Source organism: Artibeus jamaicensis, unplaced genomic scaffold (assembly GCF_021234435.1).
Source record: "Artibeus jamaicensis isolate MK-2021 breed Jamaican fruit bat unplaced genomic scaffold, CSHL_Jam_final contig_777, whole genome shotgun sequence".
In the NCBI taxonomy this organism is placed as follows: domain Eukaryota; kingdom Metazoa; phylum Chordata; class Mammalia; order Chiroptera; family Phyllostomidae; genus Artibeus; species Artibeus jamaicensis.
The window spans coordinates 2626269-2651150 of record NW_026521966.1 but is presented as its reverse complement, the minus strand read 5'-3'; the positions used below and the strand labels follow the sequence as shown (position 1 = coordinate 2651150).

The 24882-nt window shown below is 59.1% G+C and overlaps 1 protein-coding gene across 3 annotated transcripts in view; it reads right to left on the bottom strand.

Moving 5' to 3' along the window:
- Nucleotides 1-23288, bottom strand: part of ATP2A3 (ATPase sarcoplasmic/endoplasmic reticulum Ca2+ transporting 3) — a 33747-nt gene extending 10459 nt beyond the window's left edge. For all 3 annotated transcript variants that reach the window (XM_037133021.2, XM_037133023.2, XM_037133024.2), the window contains exons 1-15: nucleotides 22985-23288; nucleotides 13197-13214; nucleotides 12857-12939; nucleotides 11333-11437; nucleotides 11035-11173; nucleotides 10680-10760; nucleotides 10506-10591; nucleotides 8497-8961; nucleotides 6782-6870; nucleotides 6506-6608; nucleotides 5100-5231; nucleotides 4603-4728; nucleotides 3256-3474; nucleotides 2803-3138; nucleotides 345-565 (exon numbers count right to left, since the gene is read on the bottom strand). In XM_037133021.2, coding sequence (XP_036988916.1) covers nucleotides 345-565; nucleotides 2803-3138; nucleotides 3256-3474; nucleotides 4603-4728; nucleotides 5100-5231; nucleotides 6506-6608; nucleotides 6782-6870; nucleotides 8497-8961; nucleotides 10506-10591; nucleotides 10680-10760; nucleotides 11035-11173; nucleotides 11333-11437; nucleotides 12857-12939; nucleotides 13197-13214; nucleotides 22985-23102 — 2321 coding nt within the window. In that variant the 5' untranslated portion in view covers nucleotides 23103-23288. The remainder of the gene's footprint in view (nucleotides 1-344; nucleotides 566-2802; nucleotides 3139-3255; nucleotides 3475-4602; nucleotides 4729-5099; nucleotides 5232-6505; nucleotides 6609-6781; nucleotides 6871-8496; nucleotides 8962-10505; nucleotides 10592-10679; nucleotides 10761-11034; nucleotides 11174-11332; nucleotides 11438-12856; nucleotides 12940-13196; nucleotides 13215-22984) is intronic.
- Nucleotides 23289-24882: the final 1594 nt, after the last annotated feature.

Genomic DNA, 24882 nt, shown 5'->3' with positions numbered 1-24882 from the left:
GCAACAGAAGACACACACACCCACACACACTTCTCACTCAGGTACATACAGCATGTGCATGTATACTGTGTGCACACTGCACGGACACACATGCACACATACTACCCACCCAAAGGCGGGGGGCTTTTCAGGAGTCTCCTTAGGGACTGAGGTTCATTGGGCCCTCGAGAAAGACAAGGCACACCTGTCCTGGCCCACCTGAGGTGGGGCTCTGGAAGGCCCCAGCCGGGCCAAGTCACATGTCCCTTCCTCCCACGGCCCCACCCCAGGAACAGGCATTTCCCTGCTCTCAGAGATGCGGAGCTGGTCCAGAGGGCTGTGTGCGGAGGGACACAGGGCCTCACCAGACGACCTCGCCGACATTCGAGGAGATGAGGTAGCGGATGAATTGCTTCATGTTGCTGTAGATGGCCCGGCCTTCTTCCACCGCAGCCACAATGGAGGCGAAGTTGTCATCCGACAGTACCATCTCCGCCGCCGACTTGGCCACAGCTGTGCCTGAGCCCATGGCGATACCAATCTCGGCTTTCTTTAGGGCTGGGGCATCATTCACCCCATCTCCAGTCTGCAGGCCAAGTTAGGTGGGTTCACACCTGAGAAAGCTCCCTTCTACCTCCTCAGTGCCCCTCAACCCAGCCTATCTCCAAGCTTGGGGACATGCCAAAGGAAGCAGACAGCTGGACAGAATAAATAGCGAGGTCAAGAGCATAGAAACTGGGCTGGGGATGAGGCTAAAGGGAAGGCAAAGGTGTAGGCAAGGACAAAGTTGGGGAGCAGAGAAGATGAAGAGGTGAAAATGGGCATGAGGGAGGGTGAACAATGAGGGTGGGGATGGAATTTAGTTTGGATGTAGAGTTAACATAAAATTGATGTAAAGGACAAAGTTAAGGTCAAGTCAGGAATGAGGTCAAGGTTGTGGCCTAGGTTAAGGACTAGGTAAGTATTGAACTCAAGACAAAAGTGGAGCCCAGGTGAAGGTCAGGGTCAAGACTAGACTGGGGACCCTGGCTGGTGTGGCTTTGTGGACTGAGTACTGGCCTGCAAACCAAAGAGTTGCCAGTTCGATTTCCCCATCAGGGCACATGCAGGTTGAGGGCCAGGTCCCCAGTAGGGGGCATGCGAGAGGCAACCACATATTGATGTTTCTCTCCCTCTCTTTCTCCCTCCCTTCCCCTCTTTCCAAAAAATAGATAAATAAAATCTTTTAAAAAAAGACTAGACTCAGGCTCAAGACTAAAAATTAGATTAAGGTAGATGTCAAGTCAAAGTCAGAGGCCAAATCAAGGCTCTAGTCAACATAAGGAGTGATGTCATGGGCAAAGTTGGAGTGCAGTCCAGGCCAAGGTTAGAAGCCAGATCAAAGTTGAGGTCAACATACAGTGTTAGGTTGGGGGAATAAAGACCAATGTCAAGGATCAGGTAAGGGTCCAAATTAAAACTAAAATCCATATCAAGATTGAGCTAAAAGTAAAGAATCATTATCAAGATGATCAAGGTCAAGGTCAAGAACCTTCTTTGAGAAGGTCAAACATAAGATCAAGAACAAGGTGTCAAGGTTGGTGCCCAATTCATTATCCACTTTCAGACTGAGCCAGAGGTCAGGATTAAAGTGCAGGTAGCCGTGGCTGGTGTGGCTCAGTGGATTGAGTGCTGGTCTGTAAACCAAAGGGTCACTGGTTCGGTTCCCAATCAGGACACATTCATGGGTTGTGGGCCAGGTTCCCAGTAGGGGGTGTATGAGAGGCAACCACATGTTGATGTTTCTCTCCTCTTACTTCCCTCCCTTCCCCTCTGTCTAAAAATAGAATCTTAAAAAAAAAAACAAAGTAAAGGACTAGGTTAGACTAAAAGTCAAAACTAGTAATAGAGGCCAGGTCAGGGGTGAGGTCTATGTCAAAAATGAGATCAGTGTTGACGAATAGGTCAGCAATTAAGAATGAGATGTAAATGAAAAACAAAAAAATAATTAAAAAAATAAAAATAATAAAAAATTTAAAAACTGAAAAAAAAAAAGGAATGAGACAGAACAAAAATGGCCCAACCCGAATGTTCATCCACCCCCAGGTGACCGAACGCACCGTGGTGTACTCACGCAAAGGCGCACTGCCCAACCGTCAAACAGCCGTCACCCACTGCTACCTGCAGCAGCACGGGAAACTCTCATACAGAAACCAGGCACCAAAGAGTGTTCTGTATGATTCCATTCACTGACAATCTAGGACAGGCAAACTACGCCCGGCGGAGAAAATCAGAACAGCGGCTACCTTGTGGAGAGGGCCTGAGGGGCAGGAGCGTGAGGGAGACTCGTGGCTGACCAGACTGCTCCCGACCCTGATAAGGGTTTGAGTGATGCAGGGATGTCACTGGACAGAAGTCTTCAAATGAATGGCATGCTAAAAATGTGTGCTCTTCACTGCATGTAAGTTTTACCTCAAAAAGGAGAAAAACAGACCTGCAAACACTGCTCTGTAGAGTTTGCACTCTGAAGTGCGAGAGGGGGAGTGTCCTGATGCCGACCCCTTCAAAGTGCATTTGAGAAAAGACAACTCAGCACAGACAGACGGGTGGGAATATGACAGAGCAATCATGACAAACTGTCATTTGTAGAATCTAGATGGTGGGTATATCGGTGCTCACTATAAGTTATTTCAATTTTTCTTTGTGTTTGAGACGTCTTATAACAAAGCATTGGAAACATAAGGGGGAAGCAGAGGCAGGGGCTCACGGGTGGCCCTTCCAAGCCTGTGGCAAGTGCTCCCGGCACCTCCCCACAGCCCCCGGGCTCCCACCTCGTGGCCTCACCATGGCAGTGATCTCGTTGAAGGACTGCAGGTTCTCCACGATGCGGGACTTGTGCGCGGGTTCCACACGGGCAAAGCAGCGGGCCGTGCGGCAGGCATGGCGCTGCTGCTCGGGGCTGAGGTCGTCGAATTCGCGGCCTGTGTAGGCCATGCCCGCCACGTCCTCCGTGTCCTTGAAGATGCCAAGCCGACGGCAGATAGCCACGGCCGTGCCTTTGTTGTCCCCCGTGATCATGACCACACGGATGCCTGCCCGGCGGCAGCGCACAATACAAGCAGCCACCTCAGGCCGAGGAGGGTCCAACATGCCCACGCAGCCCACGAAAGTCAGGTTGGTCTGCAGGGAGGGGCAGATGCAGGCAGGGCTCGAGCCCGTCCTCAACTCGCTGCCTCCCCAGCAGCTGCAGGGGCCTGCCCCGTGCTCCCGGCCCTGGGGCCCCGCCCGGGCACCCACCTCGTACTGTGCGAACTTGCTGCAGTCATCCAGCTGCATGTCTTCCTTCCTCGGGGGCGCATCCCGGGTGGCCAGTGCCAGGCAGCGTAGCGTGTCTGAGCCTGAGCCCCAGTCTCGGATCTTGGCTAGGATCTGCTCCCTGGAGGTGGCGTTCAGGGGTACTGTGCGGCTCCCCACTCGGACTGAGCTACAGCGTTCGATCACACTCTCAGGAGCTCCCTGCAGCATGGGGGCGGGGGGGGGCGCGATTCTGTCAGTCAGGACTTCTCCCCTACCTCCTGTCCAGTTGAGGAAACTGAGGCCCAGATGGGGAGAAAGGCCACCCAAGGACACGCACATCAAGGCATGGACCAGATCCATTGTCTGAAAGCTCAGAGTGGTAACCCAGTGGGTCTCACTGAGAAAACCCAAAGAAAAAGGGGGGCCGGTTATGGTTAGCCAGGGGGTGGCATCTTCCCCCCACCAGCCTGTACTGAGAAGACTGCTGCAGCATTTCAGGGGTGGGCGTGGGGGGCGGCAGCCCTCCTGCAGGTCCTGTCTGCCTGTCAGCCTGGTGCTGCCAGGAACCCAATTCCATACAGGGCTCAGCAGCAGGAGGCAGGCTGGGTCCTGCTTGGGCACCAGAAATAGCGCCATGCTCAGGGTGAGGCGGGTGTAGCTCTGGGAAGGTGATCTTGGGGTGGCAGGCTCCTCAGAGACCTTGAGATGTCACCTTGGCCTTCACCCCACACCTGGGCATCGCCTTTGCACATTCCATCAGTGCCCGCTCTCTCCCCAGAAGGCACCGCTGAGTTTTCAAAGCAGCCCAAGTTCCTCATACAGGAGCCTGTCGTTCCACTGCAGGGTGGAGTTAGGGCCATGATTCCTACTCCAAAGCAGCAACAGGGGGTGCTGTGGGCAGAGGTCTGGATGGGGCCGGTCCCTTCCCTCTCTGGGAAGGGACACAAAGCACCAAAGACGGCACTGACCACCTCAGCACCCCCAGTCGGAGGCAAAGGGCTTTTGACACCTTCCAGCCTATGCCTGCTATTCAGATGGAAGGCCGAGACCCACAGAGGAGCATGGGTGACCCCCAAGATCACGCAGTGAGGCAGTGCCCCTCAGCCCAGAGCTGGGACCATGGCAAGGGACAGGCCTCAGCTCCTGTCCTCGGCTTTAGCTCCGCCAGGTCTGGATCCTGCTCCTGGTCCCTGGGGCAGGCTGACCTCCCTTGTTCTGGACTCACTGCTTTCACAGTAGGCCTTAGTGTCCGACAGCTGCAGTCTCTGGCTCTTCTGAGGACTGGGGACCAGGGACCCCAGGGACCCCAGCTGTACAGAGGCCCCAGGCCAGTCAGGCAGGTCCCACCTTCACAAACATCTTGCTGCCCTGGGCAGGCAGGCCCGGGCGGGTCGGCGTGCAGTACACTGACATCGACTTCCGGTCTCGGGAGAACTCCAGGGTGAACTCCTTCCGCATCAGCTGGTTGATGACCTGTGGGGCCCAGTGGGTCAGGACAGAGCCAGGGACTCACTGCTTTCTCCCCAGCCGCTCAGCCCCATAAAGAGCCTCCTGCTCCCTGTGGGACGGTGTCTCTCCTCCTCTAACTCTGGCGTTGAGGCCTCCATCTCCCTCTCCAGCCCCAGAGATGCCCCAAAGTTGCTAATTCCTGACCACACCATGCACTCCCCAGCTCCAAGTCTTTGACTATATTCAGTCTTTTCCTCCTAGCCAAGCATCACCAGGGCCTGAGGTCCTTCCTTCTCCCAGAAGCCTCCCAAGACTTCGTTCTCCTCTCCCCCTTCTCCAAGTGCCCCCAAAGGCCCAGCCATGTGATCTGGGCCTAAGCCCCCCACCCTGCTCACCGCATTGCAGGCTCCAGCTCGCTCCACCCGGGACAGGGTCTGCAGGTTGGTGTCGAACACGTTCATCTTCTCCACCAGGCAAATCAGGGCTGTCTCCGTGGCCTCTCCCACCTTCTCATACACACCCTTGGCCTGGTGGGGCCCAGGGTACAGGGAGTGAGGGGCAGGGTGGCTCCCGGAGGGGTCCCCAGCCTCACCTCCCACTCACTTCCCGACCCTTGGAGCTCCCTTTGCCAGTTACCTGCAACCCCTTTGGCACCAGACCCGTGGGCCTTTCCCAGCGCAGCCAACCTGGGGTCTGAGTGGTGTCTGGCACTGACGTGCCCCTTCCGTTCCACCCTCCCTCCCCTGGACACCAACGGCCACACACCCTCCCTGCCTCCTGCCTCGCCCTTTGCTGCTTCTCAGCCCCCTTCCCCAGATTCCTTCTCGTTCTACACTCCGCTGTCTGGATTCTGCTCCTTCCCTCCCATCTTCTCTCCCTGAGGTCTCGAGTGCCCCTGCCCCCACCACCTTTCACCTGCTCAGGACTGCCAGTGCCCACCCGGCAGGGCCCTCTCTCCTGAGCTCCCAGCCCACCTGTCCGACTGCTGCCTGTGGGACTTTGCTCTCTGGGAACCCACAGGCCACCTCTCCTCTCCTTATATTTGCCACTTTAGTGACAGACCCAGCCAGCAGAGCAACCAGAGGCTACCCTGCCCTCTACCCTCCTTTTCATCTGACCAGTTACCGAGCCTCAGAATTTTGGCTCCTTAAGTCTCTCTCCAGCCCATGCCTTCTTCCACCTTCCTGAGGCCCCAACCAGTACCTCTCTGACCTGGGTGACCACATACAGCTCCCTGGCTCCTGCCTCGCCCGGTCCGTTCCATCCTCCACACAGGAGCCCGGGTGATATTTGTCAGTGTAAATCGGACCATGTCGCTCCCTTGCTTAAAACCCTTCGGTGGCTATCTACTGGCCTCGGCTTGGCACTGGGCCTGACCTGGTGTGGCCACGCCCTTCCCCTCGGACAGGAGCACCCCTGCTCACTCCACTCCACCGCTCCAGCCACAGGGGGGAGCACTCCCCACCTAAACGGCACCAGGCTGGTACAGGCTGTTGGCCTTCTCTGGGCTGTGAACGCCCTCCCTAGTCCTGCCCCCTAAGGCACCCCTGGCCCTTCAGCCCCTTATGTTTCAGTCCCCCACAGTCCAGGAGCCCCAGGACAGAGTTCCAAATTCAGTCGAGAAAGCGGGAGGGTGGAAATAGGAGAAAGGGTGGCAGTGGGGGGAGGGGATGGGGTGGCAGTGCTCCTGGGGTGTGCCACTCCAAAAGGGCAGGTACCACCGATCCTGGGAGCTTTCAGACTCTGGGAGGAGGGTCTGCCCTGGGAGCTTGGATACTAGGGAGATCATAAAGGGGCCCACCTCGTTGTAGTCCAGTGCGGAGTCGTTGCACAGGGCACAGATGGTCGCCAGCTCCACCAGCCCATCGAATTGCCCACAGCGCACCGGCTGCTCTCCCTGCAGCCTGAAGAGCCAGGCGGTCAGTACAAAGGCCTTGGCCCCGCCCCTGGGATGTGCCCAGTCTTATGGCCCCGCCCCCAGGAGCCAGGGCCAATTGACAACTCTCAGAGCCATCCTACACAGCCCTGCCCACCAAGAAACCCCGCCCACCAGTGACCCCCTCACCCCTGCACTCACACTTGGCCCTCTGGGGTGTAGGTGGTGCCAGAGATGGTGAACTCGTGCAAACGGCAGGCACCAGCTTCTGCCTCGGCTACCACGAACATCTGGGGATGGGGAGCACGGGGGCATGCTGAGGGGGACCCTCACCTCCCTCTTCCCTGGGCAGCAAGTCTGAATAAAGCCTGACCCCAGGCCGGGGTCCAGTGGGCCTCCTTCTCAGGGGGTCACGAACGTGCAGTGTAAGAGTACAGAGTCCAGGATGAGGCAAGACCCCTCTGCTCTGCCCAGGTGTGTCCAGTTCAGACTTGTCTGTTTGCTCTAGACCCGAGGGGTTTATAGCAGACTCTTCAATGTTCTGGGGACAGCTTTGAGCTTGACAGAGCCCTGAGCTGCAGAGGGAAGCCTGGGTCCTTGCCCATCTTGCAGGGTAACCCCCTGATGAGCACCTGAGCCTGTTTCTCCACTGGTAACTCGGGGAGAAAGTGGGATCGGCATCCTGCTGCCCCTCCTTTCCCTTCAAGGGGACGAGTTCCTGGCCCCCAAGGGAGGAAATCACACCTTATTCTGGGGCACAGACCTCTCGTGCCCAAAGGTGCTTGCCAACAGTGAGCTCTGGTCTGCAGGGCCTGCTGGATCACCCAGCCCCCACCTGTGTATCTCACAGGTCCGGGGCCTCCCCTCCCAGGGCAGCCCATTTCCTGTCTGTCAGCCAGCTCTGCCAGGGAGACAGTTCTTCCTTCCTGGGAACTGCCTCTCTGCACATTCCCAAACCAGTGGCCAACCCGGCACCCAGCAGGTGCTCAGTAAACGTCCCTTCCCTCACACTCTCCTCCCTGCTTCAGGGGACAGCCCTCTAGCTGCACAGGCCAAGAAGTCAGGTTTCTGAGCCCATCATGCAGCATGTAAGACCTCTACAACTTCCCGATACTGTGCTTTCCCAGTCTTTATTTCAGTCAAGAGACACTCTGCTCAAATGAAGCCCCACTTAGGATTTTAGCAGGTCACGGGCTGCAGAGCCATCAAGCTGATGGTGCCCCCTCTCCTGCTGCAGCCTCTGATGGGCTTTGATGGGCTCAGATAGAGAGCCTGGATTTCCAAGGCCCAGTGGGCTGATTGTGGGAGCCAGGGTGGAACAGGAGAGAGGTGGGGAAGGAACCTCAATGAGTGGGAAATACACAACCTTCACCAACACCCCACCCGCCCCTCTGCCCTTGGGCCTGCTAGAGTCTCAGCCAGAATTCCTGAAACATGTGGGCAGCGGGCCCAGGATCTGGGATCCAGTACAGGGAATAAATAATTCCTGCCCTGGCTCCTCCTAGGTCACTGGAGCTGGCATATCTGATGACAGGCATTGACCAGAAAGTCATGGTAGAGCAGGACAAAACCTGGGTCCAGGCCCAGCTGGCTCAGATGCCTCAGGCTGTACTTGAACCCTCTCCTGTATCCTTTAGGGTTACCTGGTAGGGCTTACACATCCAAACTTCAGATGAGAAAACTGAGGTTCACAGATGAGCCATGGCTGTCAGGGCCCCTCAGGGACCCGCAAGTCTCAGTGACACATGCCCAGCCAGGCTTTGCTGCTCGGCCCCCTGAACACCTGAATCTGTCCCCCAGCACAGGCGGCCCACAGGTTCCCTCCTCCATCCTCAGCCAAGGTGTCGGGGTGAGACCCAGAGGAGGGGGCACGACCTTCTGGGCGTCACAGCCGGCACACACTCGTGGGCACTCACCCGGCAGACAGACATCTGGTTGGTGGTGAGCGTGCCCGTCTTGTCGGAGCAGATGACCGAGGTGCAGCCCAGGGTCTCCACGGAGGGCAGGCTGCGCACGATGGCGTTCTTGCGTGCCATGCGCCGCGTGCCCAGTGCCAGGCACGTAGTGATGACAGCGGGGAGGCCCTCAGGGATGGCGGCCACAGCCAGGGCCACGGCAATCTTGAAGTAGTACACGGCGCCTCGGAGCCAGGAGCCACCGTGTGCGGGGTCGGCGAAGTGACCGATGTTGATGACCCACACGGCCACGCAGATCACAGAGATGGCGCGGGACAGCTGCCGCCCAAACTCGTCCAGTTTCTGCTGCAGTGGCGTCCGCTCTGGCTCCACGGCCGCCATCTGGCTCCGGATCTTACCCAGCTCTGTGTGCAGGCCTGTGGCCACTGCCACGCCCACTGCCTTGCCCGAAGCGATGTTGGTGCCCTGTCCGAGGGGAAGAGCTGTTCACCACCTGGGCAAAGGCCCGCACCCCTGGCTCCTTCAGGCCAGGGTAGGGCTCTTATCCCCCTGCCTGGCTCTCCTTTCCTCTGTGTTGCTTAGTGCTCCTGGACTCCTGCAGCTCCGTAGCACGGAGGTATTGCTCTCATCCCCATGACAGTACCAGCTCTGTGAAGGCAGGGACTTGGTCCAGTGCCATGTCCCTAGTGCCCAGCACCAGGCCAATATTGACAGTATCATCAACCAGCACCACACAGCACTAACACGGCAAAACACACTCTATAAACAAAGCGGCCATGCAGGAATGTGACTGACTGTAATCCCAGGTCACTGTAAACCACCCGTAAATATTTACTGAAGAATTCAGGAAACTTGACCTTAAGTTCATCCACTCCCAAGGTCCCAGTAAAGTCCCAGGCAGCCAGGATTTAAGGGCCCGTGTACGGGCCAACCAGCCTTCAGCCTCCGTGTCCTCTTCTGAAAAACGGTCCAACAGAGGCCCGGGACATAGCTGCTCCTCGGAGGCAAATTACTCAGTGCCCCTCAGAAGGGTGCACGGTGCTGGGGTGGGGGAGAGGGTGGGTGCTGGCGGCAGCCTCAGCTTCTCTTCCGCCCAATCGTGCAGCTCCGGCCCCCACGACGGAGCCCTCAGCTACGGAGATGGCCTGCAGTCAGCCAGAGCCTCCTCCTTTAAAAGCTCCTTAGTGACAGCTGCTGATTCCTAAACATGCCCCCTAGAGTCCCCTCCCTGCCCTCCCGAGGCTTCCCTGTGTCTGGGCAGGGCACTGTGCTCTGGAAGAGCTCTGGGCGAACACCGTTTTCTTCATTCCTGTTCACTGCCGGGGAGGCTCTCCAGCCTGTTACGGCTCGCTACTCTGGGCCACTGCCAGTGACCTGAGCCGTCCCGTGGCTTCCATGCTGGGCTTCAGGCTGCTTCCGGGCTGCCTGTGAGCATCGCTAGTTAAGCCCCTCTGAGGCCTCAGGGCACTCCCACCGGGCTGTTCCCGTCACTCTCCCTGAAAACAGCTGGGGGAGCCTGGAGGAGGGACTTGGGGGCGGTTGTCCCATTGGAGAAATGGACTATTCCTGCCACCCTTCACCACTTTAGCAACCCTCTTCCCTCTAGAAGATTCTCCATTCGGTGACCACAGGGAAACTCTACTCCTCTCCAGATTAAGGTAGGATAAGCAGGTAAGAGCAAAAGCTCTGGAGTCAGAATGTCTAAATTCACATCCCAGCTCTGGCACTCAGTCAGTGGCTGTGTGGCCTTGGGCCACTTACATAACATCTCTGTGCCTGTTTCCTTCCTGGAAAACGCAGTTCACAACAAGAGCACTTATTTCAAAGGCATTGTGAGGGTTAAATCAGTCAGGACAGGCACAGCCTTTCCTAAACACAAGCTATCATTTTACTCAAGTTCCAATGTATTGTCGATAATCAATGAGGTTGTTCCCTGTAGGGCTTTAACGGACTCATCTCAGTGTTTTTCTTTTTGTTACCATTGTCCAGGCCAAGGCCCAGGGACTTACAGAAAACAGCATGTTCTTCTTGTCCTGGTTCACAGCTCTGGGGTCTGGGATGGTGTCTGTGTGCTTGGTCACCGACACTGATTCACCTGGTCGTGGGGTCAGAAATAAGCGGCCCACGTGAAGACACCCCGTGCCCTGACCCAGCCCCCACCTGGCGCAGCCTCCGGGCCTCACCTGTCAGGATGGACTGGTCCACTCTCAGTGTGGTGGACTTGATCTCAATGAGGCGGAGGTCAGCCGGCACTTTGTCTCCCACTGCGGAGAAAGAAGGGCCTGGCTGAGTGTGGCTTTGAGCACCGCCCCCTGGGAAAGCCCCGAGGAACCAAGGCTGGGGCTGGGAGGCCGGGCCCTAGGCTGTGATCCCGCAGGTGGACCCTGTCGCCTGTCCCCTGGCCTATGGTCTCACCTGTTCAACAGGGTTTGGGCCAAAGAGCTTTGGAGAGATCACACACACAGCCAGGAAGATGGGGGCACAGAGCGGGATATGCTCTGCCAGCATCACGTAACAGAAAGAGGCCCCACGACGTACCCGCCACTTCCACGATGTCTCCGGGCACGATGTCCCGTGCGCGGACCCTCTGCACACCGGTTCGGTCTGCGCGGATCACCTTGCCCATCTCGGGCTCATACTCCTTCAGCGCCTCGATGGCACTCTCGGCGTTGCGCTCCTGCAGAACACGAGGCGGGCTGAGGTCTGTCCCTGCTGGCCCCAGCAGGCCACCCTCTTGGAGTGACACCGATGGAGCTGGAAGCAGAAGGACCTGCGGGATTCTAGCACCAAGTAGAAGCCACAACCAGCAGCCCAGTCCCACCGCCTTGTCTCCCACCTGCCACACGCCCACGACTGCGTTGGCCACAAGGATCAGCACGATGACCAGGGGCTCCACGAAGGCCGTGGTGGTCTCCTCGCCCTCCTCGAACCAGGCCAGGATCTGCCGGGATGCAAGCGGGTGACTCTGGGCTCCGCTGTGGGCCAGGGTCTGCTCGCCACTTCCTGCGCAGCCTGGGTCTCCCGCCCGCCTCCCTGCTCGGGGAAGCATCCCATCCCTGGGATGCCCTGGGCTGGGAGAGGGCTGCTCTGAGCAGGCCTCGGCTTAGGACGGCCAGCCTCTGCAGCCAGTGACCACCACAGCCCAAGTCCCGCCCGCCAACTTCCAGGGCCAAGGGCGAGCAGCACAGCTGCACAGCTGCAGGTCTCGCTGTCTGCCTGGCCGCGGTTTTCCAAGTGTGCTGCCCGTACCGCCAGCTGCAGCGGCAGCAGCACCTGCGGACTTGTTAGAAACACAATTCTCGGGGGCCACCTCAGACTTCAGCAGTGTTTCCAAAAGCCCAGGGGACCCTGCTACAGGCTCACACTTGAAGTCCGATGGCCAGAGAAACATGATTCCAGCCAGAGCCCAGGCCTGAAGACAGGAGACCCAGTTCAGATCTCGTTCTCCCCTCTTGGCCTGACCACCCCCCAACCCCACAGCCTCAGTGTGTCCATCTGTACCAGAACCCTTCGGGCTTGCCCATTTTAGGGTAGACTTTTTTCTCTGTAAGAGTCCTCAGTTTCCACCAGGACAGTGAGTCACCGGGGGGCCAGACACAGCTGGCTGGAGGGGAAGAGCCATTCCCACCAAGGGCCCCTGCTGTCTCTGCACTGCGAGTCACCAAGATGAGGTCTGCCCCCAGGCCCTGCGGGTGCCAGGCGGGAGCACGAATCCTGTCCACCCTCAGGGTTCCTGCTGCTCAGTCACCTTTGACAACCATGGTCCCCCTCCCCACCACCCCACGCTGGCCCCCTTGTCCTTCAGGTCTGGGAGGGGCCCAAGCAGGGGGAATGGGCAAGAGCAAAGGGGCACAGCAGCCCCGAGGAGGCTGCACGGGGCCCGAAGTCTTCCGAGGGGCACAGGGAGTCACAGAACGGGCTCTCGGCCTCGGTGGTTTTGTTTCCTGGGGCACCTGGCAACCTCTGGAGACTTGCAGTGGCAACACTGGGGGCACCACTGGCATCTGGTGGCTGGAGGCCAGGGATGCTGCTAAATACTCTACAGTGCACAAGACGGCCCCAGACGAAGAGCCAGCTGGTCCAATGCGCGGTAGTGCCGGGGCTGAGAAACTGCGCTAAAACAGGAAGGGGCAGGGGCAGGAACTCTGACAGCCAGGGTGGGACAGGTGGGAGGGGGCTCCGGTGGGGGTGGGGGGCTGCAAGGAGGGTCCACCAGGGAAGCTGAGATCTGAGTGGGGCGGGGTGGGCCCCGGGATGCAGACAGCTGAGACACAGCCCTGCGCCCAGAGCCTGCGCACTGCCCCAGCCTGGCTCCCCTCCCCCCAGCTGCCTGATGCCGTGGGACCGGAGCCCTACTTACAAAGGAGACCAGGGCGGCCAGCAGCAGGATGCGCACCAGAAGGTCCTCGAACTGCTCCAGCACCAGCTCCCAGAGGGACTTGCCTGGGAACGGGGACGCGGGCGGGCTGAGGCCTGGCCCCGGGCCCGCTGACCTGCCTTCACTGACAGCTGGGTCAGCAGGGAGCCCACCTGGCCTATTCCCTCCCTGCCATTCATAGAGGGAGAGCCCAAGGCCGTGGGAAGCCTGGGCAAGTGCCCTCAGTGGGGCCTCACTCTGTCAGGGAGGGGAGGATCCAACTCGGCAGTGAACGGCCCACGGGTGTAGCCCAGTGCTCTTGCAGCCCTAGTGCAAACCTCACCTTCCTCTGTCGGAAGCTCTGCGGGGTCCAGCGGCCACGGGCGCAAGAGGAGACAAGAGACAGGGGAGTTACGCTGTGGGGCCTCAGGGGCCTCCAGGCAGCCCCTCCCACTGTGCCCGCCTGGACCTGAGCTGGTCCGGGCACAGCCCACAGCCCTCTGAAGTCGCACACCGGACAGTCTGGGCCCAGAGGCTTCCACTCCCTCCGCCATGCCCCCCAGGCCCCACTCTGATTGAGGAAGGTCTGGTGCGGCCTGGCCCACTTGAGGACAAGACCAGAGCCGGGACAGCGCTTCCAGACCCTCCAGTCCAGCCCTTCCCCATAGCACAGAGGGGAAACTGAGCAAACTGGATAAGGGGCCCGAGGTCACACAGTGAGTCTGTAGCTGCCTTGCATGGCTCTTTCTCGGATGTCTGCCCAGTCCTGTTCAACGCCCCCAGCTCCACCCTTTAAGTTTCAAACATGGGCTCGGGCTGCCTCTGACACATCAGTTCTTCCGGGACCCCCAGGACGAGGGCTGCAGCACAGCCCAGGGGGCCGCCCAGAAACGGCCGCAGCAGCCAGCATTCCAGGCAGTGAGGAGGTCTGCACGCTTCGGCTCCTGGGGCCTGGCCTGAACAAGCCCTGCCTCCTTGCGCCCCTCCAGGGACGGACTGGGCCGGCGGCGCTGGCGTCACCCAGGAGCTGGTTCAGACTCTGAGGCCCCAGGCTGCTTCTCTCTTCCTCCTCCTCCTCCTCCTCCTCCTCCACACGGGTCCTTGCACTGTCCACCTGCTTTTGGCTTGAATACCCACCAATCATTTTTTCCCGTGGGAGCCCTCTCCCAGAACACCTGTGGGGAAGGTCTGGGGTCTGCACTCGGCCACTGACCCGTGGGGGGTGTTGAGCAGCCCACTGGACTGCAGGAATCCAGGAGGGAAACATATAACCTAAAAATACACTTTCTAGCATTTTCGCCAAAGTCCTATTTTAGGCAACGGCTGACATTTTCCGTGGAAAATGTAATCTCCAGTGTCCTGAGTTGAGATTAAAATCAAACAGACTTTTTCCTTCTGATCTATTTAGCTGAAGAGAACAGGAAAGGTGGGGGGAGGCCAGGCCTGGTTCCTGGGCCAGTTCTCCCCTGGGGCGGGGTCCTCAGAGGTTTTGCCAGCCGTGCCCCGGCCCGGCCCCGAGCAGGGGTGGCTTCAGGGCGCACCTCGGCCTGGCGCTCACGCCCGCGCCTCGGCCGGTTTCTTCACGGTTCCTGACCAAAGGGAGTTGATCTGTAAGCCTCACCTGAACCCCTCCTGCTGTCTCCCTCACCCCTCGCTCTGGCAGGCACCTACTGCCTAAGCTACCACCTTCTTTAGGGCATTTTTAAAAGATTTTATTTATTTATTTTTAGAGAGAGGGGAAGGGAGGGAGAAAGAGAAGTAGAGAAACATCAGTGTGTGGCTGCCTCTCTCATGTGTGCCCCCCACTGGGGACCCGGCCCACAACCCAGGCACATGCCCTGACTGGGAATCAAAACGGCAGCCCCCTGCTTCGCAGACCAGCACTCAATCCACTGAGCCCACACCAGCCAGGGCCTTCCTTAGGGCATTTATTTCTGGGTCGGGGCAATGCCTGGGGTTGGGAAGCATGTCATGGGGCAACATAGCTCTAGTGGCCCTCAAGCCATCCCCTCCCTGACTCCCAAGTTCTTTCTCTACCCTCCCATGTGGGTCTCCCCCTTTGTGCTCCAACCTGCAAGCTGACCCAGGGCCCACACCTGGGTGGCCAGTAAGCTGTTCCCCAAATGCAGCAGGCCCCTGAGTAACAAATCAGTTCGTTATAATGTTGAGGAGATGTCACGGGAACTTAACTCTTGTTTCTATCAACAAGCCCAGGGCAAAAGTGGTCCCATTATACGTCATTTTGCCAGTGTCCAGACCCTGCCGACGTCAGGTGAGAACTAAAGTACTTCAGACTCTCCCACCTTGTAGGCACATAGTAGGACAGCAGTCCCCAACCCCCTGTAACTTGTGAAGAGAAGGACCTGTGTCAGCTCTGGGCTGCCACGCTTAGCTGCGGGTATGACAAGGGACATGTCCCAGAGAGCTGCACGCCCCACAGAGCAGCCACAGGCCACATGTAGCAAGTGAGCACTGGGAAGGTGGTTAGTGTGAATGAGCAGCTAAATTTTTGTTTTTAAGTTTTAAATCTTACTTAATTGTTATTCATTTTCTTTTAAAGAGCCACACGCAGCCAGTGGCTGCCGTGTGGGACAGCGCGGGTCAGGAGCTCTTTGTCCTTCTGAGAGAGGTGTCTGCTCTGTGAACCGAGTCCCAGAGGGTGGCCTGCCATGGACACACATGCACACACAGGGAGTGAGCAGTGAGCTCTGTTGTTTTAGGCCTTTGAGATTTGGGAGTTGTTACAGCAGCGTAGACTAGCTGATCCTGACTGATGCCCCTTTCTCCCCAAACCTGGCTTCTACCACAAGGCTTCCCGTCCACCCCCATTCACTGTCCCCAGGGGTGCTCAGCCAGCCATGGTCCTCGCAGACAGCCTGCCCTTCCCGCACCTACGTGTGCTCCTGACCCGCCAGAACGGCTGGACCCCTGGGGGCTCTGAGCCTCACCTGGACGTCGAGGGCCCACCCTACCCTGGAGGGCTGCTGCGAAGACTGTGGTTAGTATTAGCAAAAGCCCCATTTACTGAGCACCTGGCGCGTTCCAGGCAGCCTGCCGGGTGCTCCACCTCCATCACCTCCACAGGCGAGGGGGAGGCACTGTGTGCACTCACGGGCGAGGGCGCTCCGCAACGAAGTGCCCCAGAGCTGGTGGGGCTCCACGTGCGGGCGCCACGCTGGCTCCTCGTGTGTGGGGCTCGCTCGTGACTCGCAAACAGCCTGAGGAGGAGGGCTCAGTCACTATTCCCACGTCACAGAGCAGACGGCTGAAGCCCGGGGAGGCTGGGCAACTCGCTCCCGGTCACACAGCTGCAACGTGGAGCGGCAAGAAGGGTCCGAGCTCAGGTGGTCTGGCGCTCAAACCCCTGCTCCAGACTGCCTGCACTAACACTAACCCCTGGACTGTCCTGCCTTCTCGCCCTGGGCCCTCCCAGCCGAGACCTGAAAAATGTGGTGTCCCCTGTCCCAATAACCACTGGGCTGGACGCTCTCATCCCATCAACTGGCTCATCCCCCTACTGTGGCCCCAGAGCCACCGGCCAAAACCATCGCTGTACCAGGGCTTTGCTGTCCTCACAGGGGGCATTTGGAGGTTAGCAGGCCCTGGCAGCTCAGTCCTGGTCTGCTTCAAACCCGATCCTGCCAACACTCTAGAAGACCAATTCTCCTCTCACATGACCGAGCCCTGGAGCTGTGGAGCCCCGTCCCAGCTCCTCCTCAGGCTGCCCTGCAGGAAGCCGTTTCCCCTTTGCTATCCGACCAGGCTGCAAGTAGGAGGGTGGAAGGGCTGAGCCAGTTCCTCTTGAAATGGTGGCACTGGACCCTCAGCAGAGCCAGATGCTCCTTTGCTAAACGGGGAGAAGGCGCCGCCCTGCCCACCTCTTGGTGCCGTCTGCCAGGCTGCACAGGCAAAGGCGGTAAAGGAAGGGCTGCTCCCTCCCGGGTCCCCACTGGGCCAGCTCAGGGGCATGCAACCCCCACTGTCCTTCTGGGATAGTAGACCTCTGGACCTCTCACTAAGGGCCTCTTCCAGCCAACCTCTGCTGTGGGTCACTGATGCCAGACTGAGTGGGCCCATGCCCACCGATGCCTGATGTGGGGCTGGCCTGGGTGGGCGTCTGGGAGTTAGCCTGGGTGGCCAAAGAGGATGTGATCAGAGAAGACTCCTGGCTTAGAGCAAGGAGTCGGGTCCAGAGGGCTTGAGTTCAAATCCTGTTCTACGTCTTGGTAGTTCTGTGACCCCCCCTCTGTGCAAAATGGGGATAATCACTATCTCATGAGGGTGCTGTGAAGATTAAATGGCATGCTATGCAATAAAACACTTAGAATGTGCACAGTGCACAGTACACCCTCAATAAACGTAATAGTAGTTCTTAGAATGTAAACTCCATGACAGTAGGACTTTATAAGTGCAATGTCCCTCACACCTGGAACAATTCATAGGTGCTCGATAAACATCTATAAATGGTCCTGAGTCGGGTGGCTCGATTGGTTGGAGTGTCATCTCGTGCACCTAAAGGCTTCGGGTTTGATTCCTGGTCAGAGCACATACCTAGGCTGCAGGTTCGATCCCAGCTGGGGCATGTATGGGAGGCAGCTGATCGATGCTTCTCTCTCACATCTCTCTGTCTCCCTCCCTCCCTTCCTCTCTCTCTCTAAAATCAATAAACACATCCTGGGTGAGGATTAGTAGAAAAAAAATCTGTGAATGAAAGACCTTGTCTCTGTTCAGCTTATAGGCCTTAAGTGGCTCTCCCACCTGCTGAATAAAGACCAGTCTTAGCACGGCCTTCAAGGTCTTCCTAGAGCTGCCCAGCCCTCCCGTCCAGAATCATCCCCTGTCTGAGACATATGCCCATCCACCTGCCAGCCAAGCAAGATGCCTGGGGCTGCCACCACCTCCCCTGGTTTTCCCCTCAAGACCGGGCCGTTCCCCCTGTGCAGGACACACTTGCCCATCTCCTCATCTAAGCCCCAGCCTCCAGGAGGGCTTCCAGGGCAAAAGGCCCCTCCCCTGGTCACCCTGCCCTGCTCTCACCAGTCCTCAGTATGGGGGTGCCCCACCTGACTGGGGAGCCCAGGGCAGGGAGGAGCTGAGTCACCACCGCCTGCACACTGAGCTTTGCAGAGCTGTTTACTCAGTCGCCCACAGCCCAGAGCCCAGGAGGAGGTGGGTGTGGGGCCAGGGCCACCCCCGGGCTCCACCACCACCTGCTCCCCTAATTCCCCCTCTTGATTCCTTCCTTCTCACAACATTGGAAACTGGTATTTCAGCTTCTAAATGTCAGTCCCAGCCGGGAGAGGCAAGTGCTCACTCACCAAGGTCTTCCTCAAAGGTAAATTTACAAAGCAATTAAATTGTCACTTGCAGAATAAGGGAGAGGCCCTAGCTGGGCAACCCCGCCCAGCCCACCTGGCCCTGCCCAGGTCTCCAGGGCCCACCTAGAGTGGACAGCCTGGCCCCGCGCTGTAGGGGGCCTTGGGAAGCGTGTGGGCTCCACAGGGCCCACAGCCTGCCTGGTCCATCTGGCACTAAAAACACCCCTGCGAAGGCGTTGCTCAGTATCAGTGTGCCAGCTGAGCTGTGGGCAGACCTGGCCCCGCCTCAGGGAGCTCCTGGTGCAAGGGGCCGGGTGGGGGCGGGGCTTCCGAGGACACAGGCCTGATGCAGTCTCTGGGGGAGGTGCTAGGTTTGCCCAGCAAGGGCGTGAAAACCAGAGTGAACCCTGAAACACCTGGAGCTTCCAAATCTCCACAGACAAGCCACGCCCCCTAAAATCCAAGAGTCCTGTCACATCTGCAAGGCCCTGAAGGGGCTCAGGGTCCCATCTCTGCCCTACAGACTATGCGGAGGCCACGGAAGGGAAGGGCGAGTCCGCCTGAGGCTGGCAACTCAGAGCACTCTCCCTCCCCTTCCTGCCTGGCCCCACTCCACTCGGCCTGGTTTCTGTGGGCTTCCCAAGAGTTCCAGTGGCCACGTGGGGCCGTGCTAAGGGCAGGAGATAAGTCCACAGCTGACACTGCCAGCGGAATCTAGATCAGGACCATCCCTCCCACCAGGCACCCTGGGGCCCGAGCATCCACTGAACAAATGGGCTGCGTGAGGCCCAGGAAGTTGGCTCCAGCCCCCATCACGGCCCCTCCCCCAGCACCTTCGAAAAGAGACCACGCCAGGAGACCTCCCGGGATCTCTCCCGACTCCCACGTCACTGCGCTTGCCGGGGCCCCTGGATGTTGGCCCACTTAGCAGGACATGCCCTACCCAGCCCTGGCTCTCGCCCAGCCAGGGTGATGGGCAGCCGCGCACGGACACAGGAAATCAAATGGCTCCTAAACACATGAAAAACTGCCCAGCCCCACTGGGAAGGAGAGGAATGCAGACTAAATCTGTGGGGGACTCTCCTTGGTCACACTGGCACAGGTAGGAACGCCCAATAATGCATTACCCTGGTGAGGCGGCAAGAGACAGGCAGGCCAGGGGGGCAACGTTGCAGAGGACAATCTAGCAACAGCTAGATTGTGTCAAAAGTGAAAACACACATGCCCTTTGACCCAGCAATTCTGCTTCTAGGAATTTATCCCTCGGTGATATTTACAGGTGAGTGAAAGAATATGGGGTCAAGGATACGCCTTCAGCACGTGTGACGGCAGAGGCTGCGAACAAGCCGGGCGAGGAGATGCTGGCACAGCCACGCGGTGAAACTGCACAGCTGCCAGGAAGCCCAGGGAAGCTCCGCGTGGCACGACCTCCAGGACTGACTGTCACATGGGAAGCAGGGGTGCAATGGCTCTAGCAATCCACTCTTCTGTGTAAAAAATTCCTGGACCATGGATCCAGAGGTGTACCTGCACAGAGGATCCTGGGAAGGAGACCCAAGACAGGGTGGGGGGTCCTGGACACGGCGGGGGGGGGGCTGGTTGGGGACAGGGCTGGGAAACTGTACTGTGTATCTTTGTTCCCCTTTGAATGTTGTCATGAATGCACCTTTTTATTCAAAAAATAAATTTAAAGGCCGTGGAAAGGCCCCCTCCCCTGGGGAAGCTGAGTCCTGGGCACCTCCGGGACCTGCACAGGAGGGTGGGCCCACACAAGGGGCCAGGCACGGAGCCTCAGAGGACACATCTCGAGACCGGGTTTGGGGCAGCTGGTGTTGTGTGGGGGGGAGACTCCTGGCTGGCCCACTCACTCATGGCACAGCAGAGGCCTCCACTCCCAGCTCCGAGGTCGGTGGGTGGGGGGAGAGGGAGGCTCCAGGCTGGCGGGGTCCCCAGCCCCTGCCTCCTGCTGGCAGAATTTGCAAACTTCAGGACTTAAGCAAATGACTGCCTTGTGGTTTCCAGTGCTAACGATCTTGCAGGTGCATAGATTCCTGGGGTTGGGGTGGCAGACAGCAGTCCCTGGGGTGTTCCCCTCCACCTGCAGTCCCCGCCCACCCCACCACCCAGCTTCTGGCCCAAAGCCTCGCTGATCCTCTTCAGCCGCAGAGGGATGGTCTGGTGCATAGGAACACTCACTATGACGTGGGTCCTACTGTGGCCTCGCTTATGATGAAGAAACCGAGGCACAGAGAGGCAAAGTCTCACCCAGAATCACACAGCTATGAAGGGGCAGAGCTAGGGTCCAACCCCTCCATCAGCTCCACCCCAGAGGCTGTGCTGGTAGAGACTGCAGGACACCATGCCTCCCCCTCAGGCAGGAACGGGGAAGGGAAAGCATGAGGACTGCAGGGGCCGCTGGCGCCCCTCCCCTCACCTGCCCATTTCCACAGCCCTGGAATGCTTAGTGAGGAGAGGCCATCAGCAACCAGAGAGGAGAGCCCTCCAGGGCTCTGCAGGGGCCGGGAGCAAAGCTGGAGTAACTCCTGCCTCGCCAACCCCAAGTGCTAGCATAGGCACCAACACCAGGGCCCCAGAGCCTGTAGAGACTGTGGCTCCCTTGCACAAATAGGGAAAGCGAGGCCCAGAGAGGGACAGGCGCCAAGTAGTAGCTCCGCCACTTGCTCTGTGACCTTGGGCAACTTGTCGAACCTCCCGGTAGGTACCTCAGTACCTCAGTTATCTCCTCTGTAAAATGCGGATGACAACAGTGGCTTTCACATAGAAATGAGAGATGAAGAGTGCTGAGAAGAGTGCCTGGCACATAGTAAGTGCTCAATAAACATTAACTTTTATTATTACTACTATGAAAGCACAGAGAACCCTGGCTGGTGTGGCTTGAGTGCTGGCTTGTGAACTGCAAGGGTCACTGGTTCGATTCCCAGTCAGGGCACATGCCTGGGTTGCAGGCCGGGTCCTCAGTTGGGGGTGTGCGAGAGGCAACCGATCGAGTTTCTCTCCTTCTCTTTCTCCCTCCCTGCCCCTCTCTCTAAAAATAAGTTTAAAAAATTTTTAGAGAAACCAGGAGAGCCATCACTGGAGCCCCGAACTTCCCTAATGCTCAGACCACCCCCCATACACACGCAGCTCCGCAGACCTGCACCAATATCCTTCCTCACCACCTCACACAGAGGCTCGGTGCCCAGGGCACCTGGACCAGACAGAAGAGTGTGGGGAGAGCGAGGGACTCCCTCCTTCTGTCAGTCCCCTGTTCTGCTCGACCAACAAGGACACAGGGGCCAGAAAAAAGAGGGGAGTTGGCCAGGGTCACACAGGATGGAATGTGTGTGATCCCCAAGGCAGAACCAAGGGCCGGGTCTCCAGTTTCCCTTGGGAAACGGGACTCCCGAGCCAGCGGCTGCTGCGGCACAGAAGGGGCTGTGGGCCCCCACACCTGCGGCCTGGACCCCCACCTCCACCCCAGGGCCGAGGACAGGCCCCGCTGTCCGCCTGTCCCGCAAGGGCGCCCTCCCTGCCAAGTCACTAATGGGGGAGATTAAATAATATTTATCTCCCGAGTTCCTCCCACAGTGCAACTAAATATAGCAACTAATTTTTTTGAAAAGGGATTTCTGCTCCAGAAAGATAATATTTATAGAAGAGGTGGTTTTTATAAACCAATACAAGACCCAAAGCTCCCTTTCTGACAGCTTTTCCTAATTTTCAGCCAGTTCGGAGCCTGAGACTTCAGGCCAGCACACCTTCCCCTCTGGCTGGCCGGGAAACCAAGTCGGCAAGCACAAGCTGCACTTGGCGGATGGAGGGGACACTTCGGGCTGGACCCCTCCCACTCTGCGGGTGGACGAAGGGAGTGAAAAGTCCTGCCTGGAAGCCACTTGGGGAGGGGACCTCTACACCTTCTGCCCTCACAGGGCCTCCAAATGGGCTAGGGACACTTCTGGACAGTACCTGGCACTAGCTGAGACTTTTGGCAGACGGAGAATCCCACACTCCTTTGAAGATGAGTGAGAAACTATCTTCTCCCACCCAGACAGCAACAGCGTGGGGGCGCCCTCCCGCCCAGACACCGGCAGGCACAGCTCCGGGTCATCCAGGAGTGAAAGGCCGCCCCAGGCAACTCCCTGAGTGAGGCCTTCAATCTGCCACCCGCCCCCGCCCCCGGGGCGGGGGGTCTCTAGCCTCGGCAGTTCAAAGCCCCCACCGGCCCCGACTCCCGCCAGCCACATCCGCCTCGGGTTGCAGAAAGAGGAAGACTTGGGGGGTGGGGGTGGGGGCACCAAGGCTGCCAGCTGACAAGCTGCACCTCCTGGGCGTTTTACTGAGCCCTCGGGGGAGACCTCGGGGACAGCTGCGGGGGCTGAGCCTCAGAGTCCTCGGCTGGTCTCTCGCCAGCCGCCCTCAGGGTGTGCACCTGCACGATCAGGCTCCGTCGCTGCCCGCGGATGGGGTGGGCTGAGGCTTGCAGGAGTGGGTCGGGCCGGGCTGGGGGTGGGGAGTTTGGAAGGACCCTGCAGGTCTCTGGGGCTGGAGGGACCGGAACGGGCAAGGGGAGCCTGGCGCCCGGCTTCCGAACCCAGAACCCGCCCACCCCACCTCCCGCCGCGAAGGTGACCGCGCTGCCTCGCTGGGTGTCCCAGGAGCATCTGCAGAGGTTTCCGGAGCCCTTGCTTCCTGCCCGCCCGCGGGGACCCGAAAGCTGGGGGTGGGGTTGCCGCTCCCCGGCCGCGATGCAGCGGGAAAACGAAGACTGCGGTGCGCGCTGCCCTGAATGCCCGTGCCCGGCCCGCGCTCTCACCGTTGGGGCCGTAGCGCTCCCGCGCGCTGGTCACCTGCGCTGGGCTCAGGCCGCCCTCGGCGGTCACCGAGAAGTGGCGCAGCACGTCGGCGGCGGGGAGCAGGTGCGCCGCCTCCATGCCGCCCGCCGGCCGCCTGCGCCGTCGGCACCGTCGAGGCCGCCTCTACGCGGGGCTACTGCTCCAGGCGCTGGGGGCGCGGGCCCGGAAGGGCGCTGCGCGAGGCCATGTCCGCGCTGGGACCTTCCCCGACGGCAGTGACAGCAGCTGCCAAGGCCTGCACCAGGATGCTGCGCTCCGGGCGCCCTCCCCGGGGCGGGGCGGCGCGGGGCCCGCCCCCGCACTCACAGCCCTTCCGGCCGCCCTCGGAGCCCGCCGCCCCGCCCCCGCAGCGCCCTGGGGAGCGGAGGCCGGGCCACCCGCCCATTCTGCAGAAGAGGGAACTGAGGCCTCCGGCGAGGAGCGCTGGAGCTTGGAGAAGCCACGGGCCCGTAGCCCGGAGGGGCCTCGGCCTGTGTCCCCAGAGCTCCAGGCACCTCCAGGGGCCAAGAGCCGGGCGAACTTCGTAGCACGGGGTTTCTGATTTGCCTTCCTAGATTGCACTAAAGTTGTCCAATGAGGCGTTTGCTATCCCCAGCTCGAATTCTGCAGACCCTAAGCTTGGAGGGAATCCAGAAGGCCTGTGAATAAGCCTGTCTCCTCCAAAGGAGATGGCTTGTGTTTTTTTCTTTGGATGTCTGTTCTTTCTTCCTTCTTTTCCAAATGTCCAGTGATTAGTGCTTATTCTTCATACAAGCAGAACTTCTGAACAACGAACCAGTATATAAGAAAGTGAACCAGTGTTACCTTAGATGCACGCCCTCACCCTAGCAGGAAATGTAGCTGCCGGGTGGGGGCGGGGCTCCCTAGAGATGCTCCAAGGGTAGCGTGGAGGCCCTGGCCAGGCTCCCCAGGGAGAGAGGCCCTGGCCCAAGGAGAGGAGGGCCAGAGGAACCCCCTCCAGTACCCTCTGACTTCGAGCCACTTCGGGGGGTGCCTGAGATGGGGCTGCAGTTCAGGGAAGCAAGCTGTGGGGAGGCAGAATCACTCACCCTGCCATCCGGAGGGGCACAGAGAACAGTCTGCTTGCACCCCCTCCAGCCTGAGAGACCCAGCCAGTCCCACCCCACTGGCCATCTTACCCCCCATCAAGTTGGCCTCTTCTGTCCAGAGCTTCAGCCTCTGGGATCCACCTTGGCCGCACAGGGTCATAGATTCCAGGACTGAGCCCACCCAGACAGGTGTTCAAGCCCCAAAGCCTACAGGGCCTCTGTGGCCAGAAAGCCTCCCCAGGTCCGGCAGCCACACACACACCCCCCGACACACACAAACCTCAGCTTCCAGCCTGGCCTTGGGCCGCTGAGCCTTACCCAGACCCTGTGTACCCCCAGCTTCTGTCCTCTTCCTTCCAGGACAGCGCAGGGGTGCTCATCCTCTGCGTCCCCTCTGCTGTGCCTTCTTGAGCACAGACATTGAGTAACGACCCCGTGGACCAAATGATCCAGCCTCTCGCTGCCTCGATCGGTCATCCACACCAACTCCCAGGGCACCAGTGGGGCCCCAGCCTGCGCCTGCAGAGGTAGGGGATCGCTGGTGTTTTGGCTGTGGCTCCTTGCAGCCTGACATTTCAGATCTCAGGTCCAGTATCCCCAGTATTTCCTCCCATCCCTTTCTTCTCTCACCAGTGTAGTCCATAAAGACAGCCCCAGCTGTATTCCTGAACTGCCAGGGAAAATATTAGCCAGGGCTAGGTGGGGACGGAGCCCTATTGCTCCCTACTAGAGACCTCTCTCCCAGAAACATGGAGCCCTAGGCATTCGAGCAGCTGCGAACCCCTCCCCCACCCCCACATATTCATCCC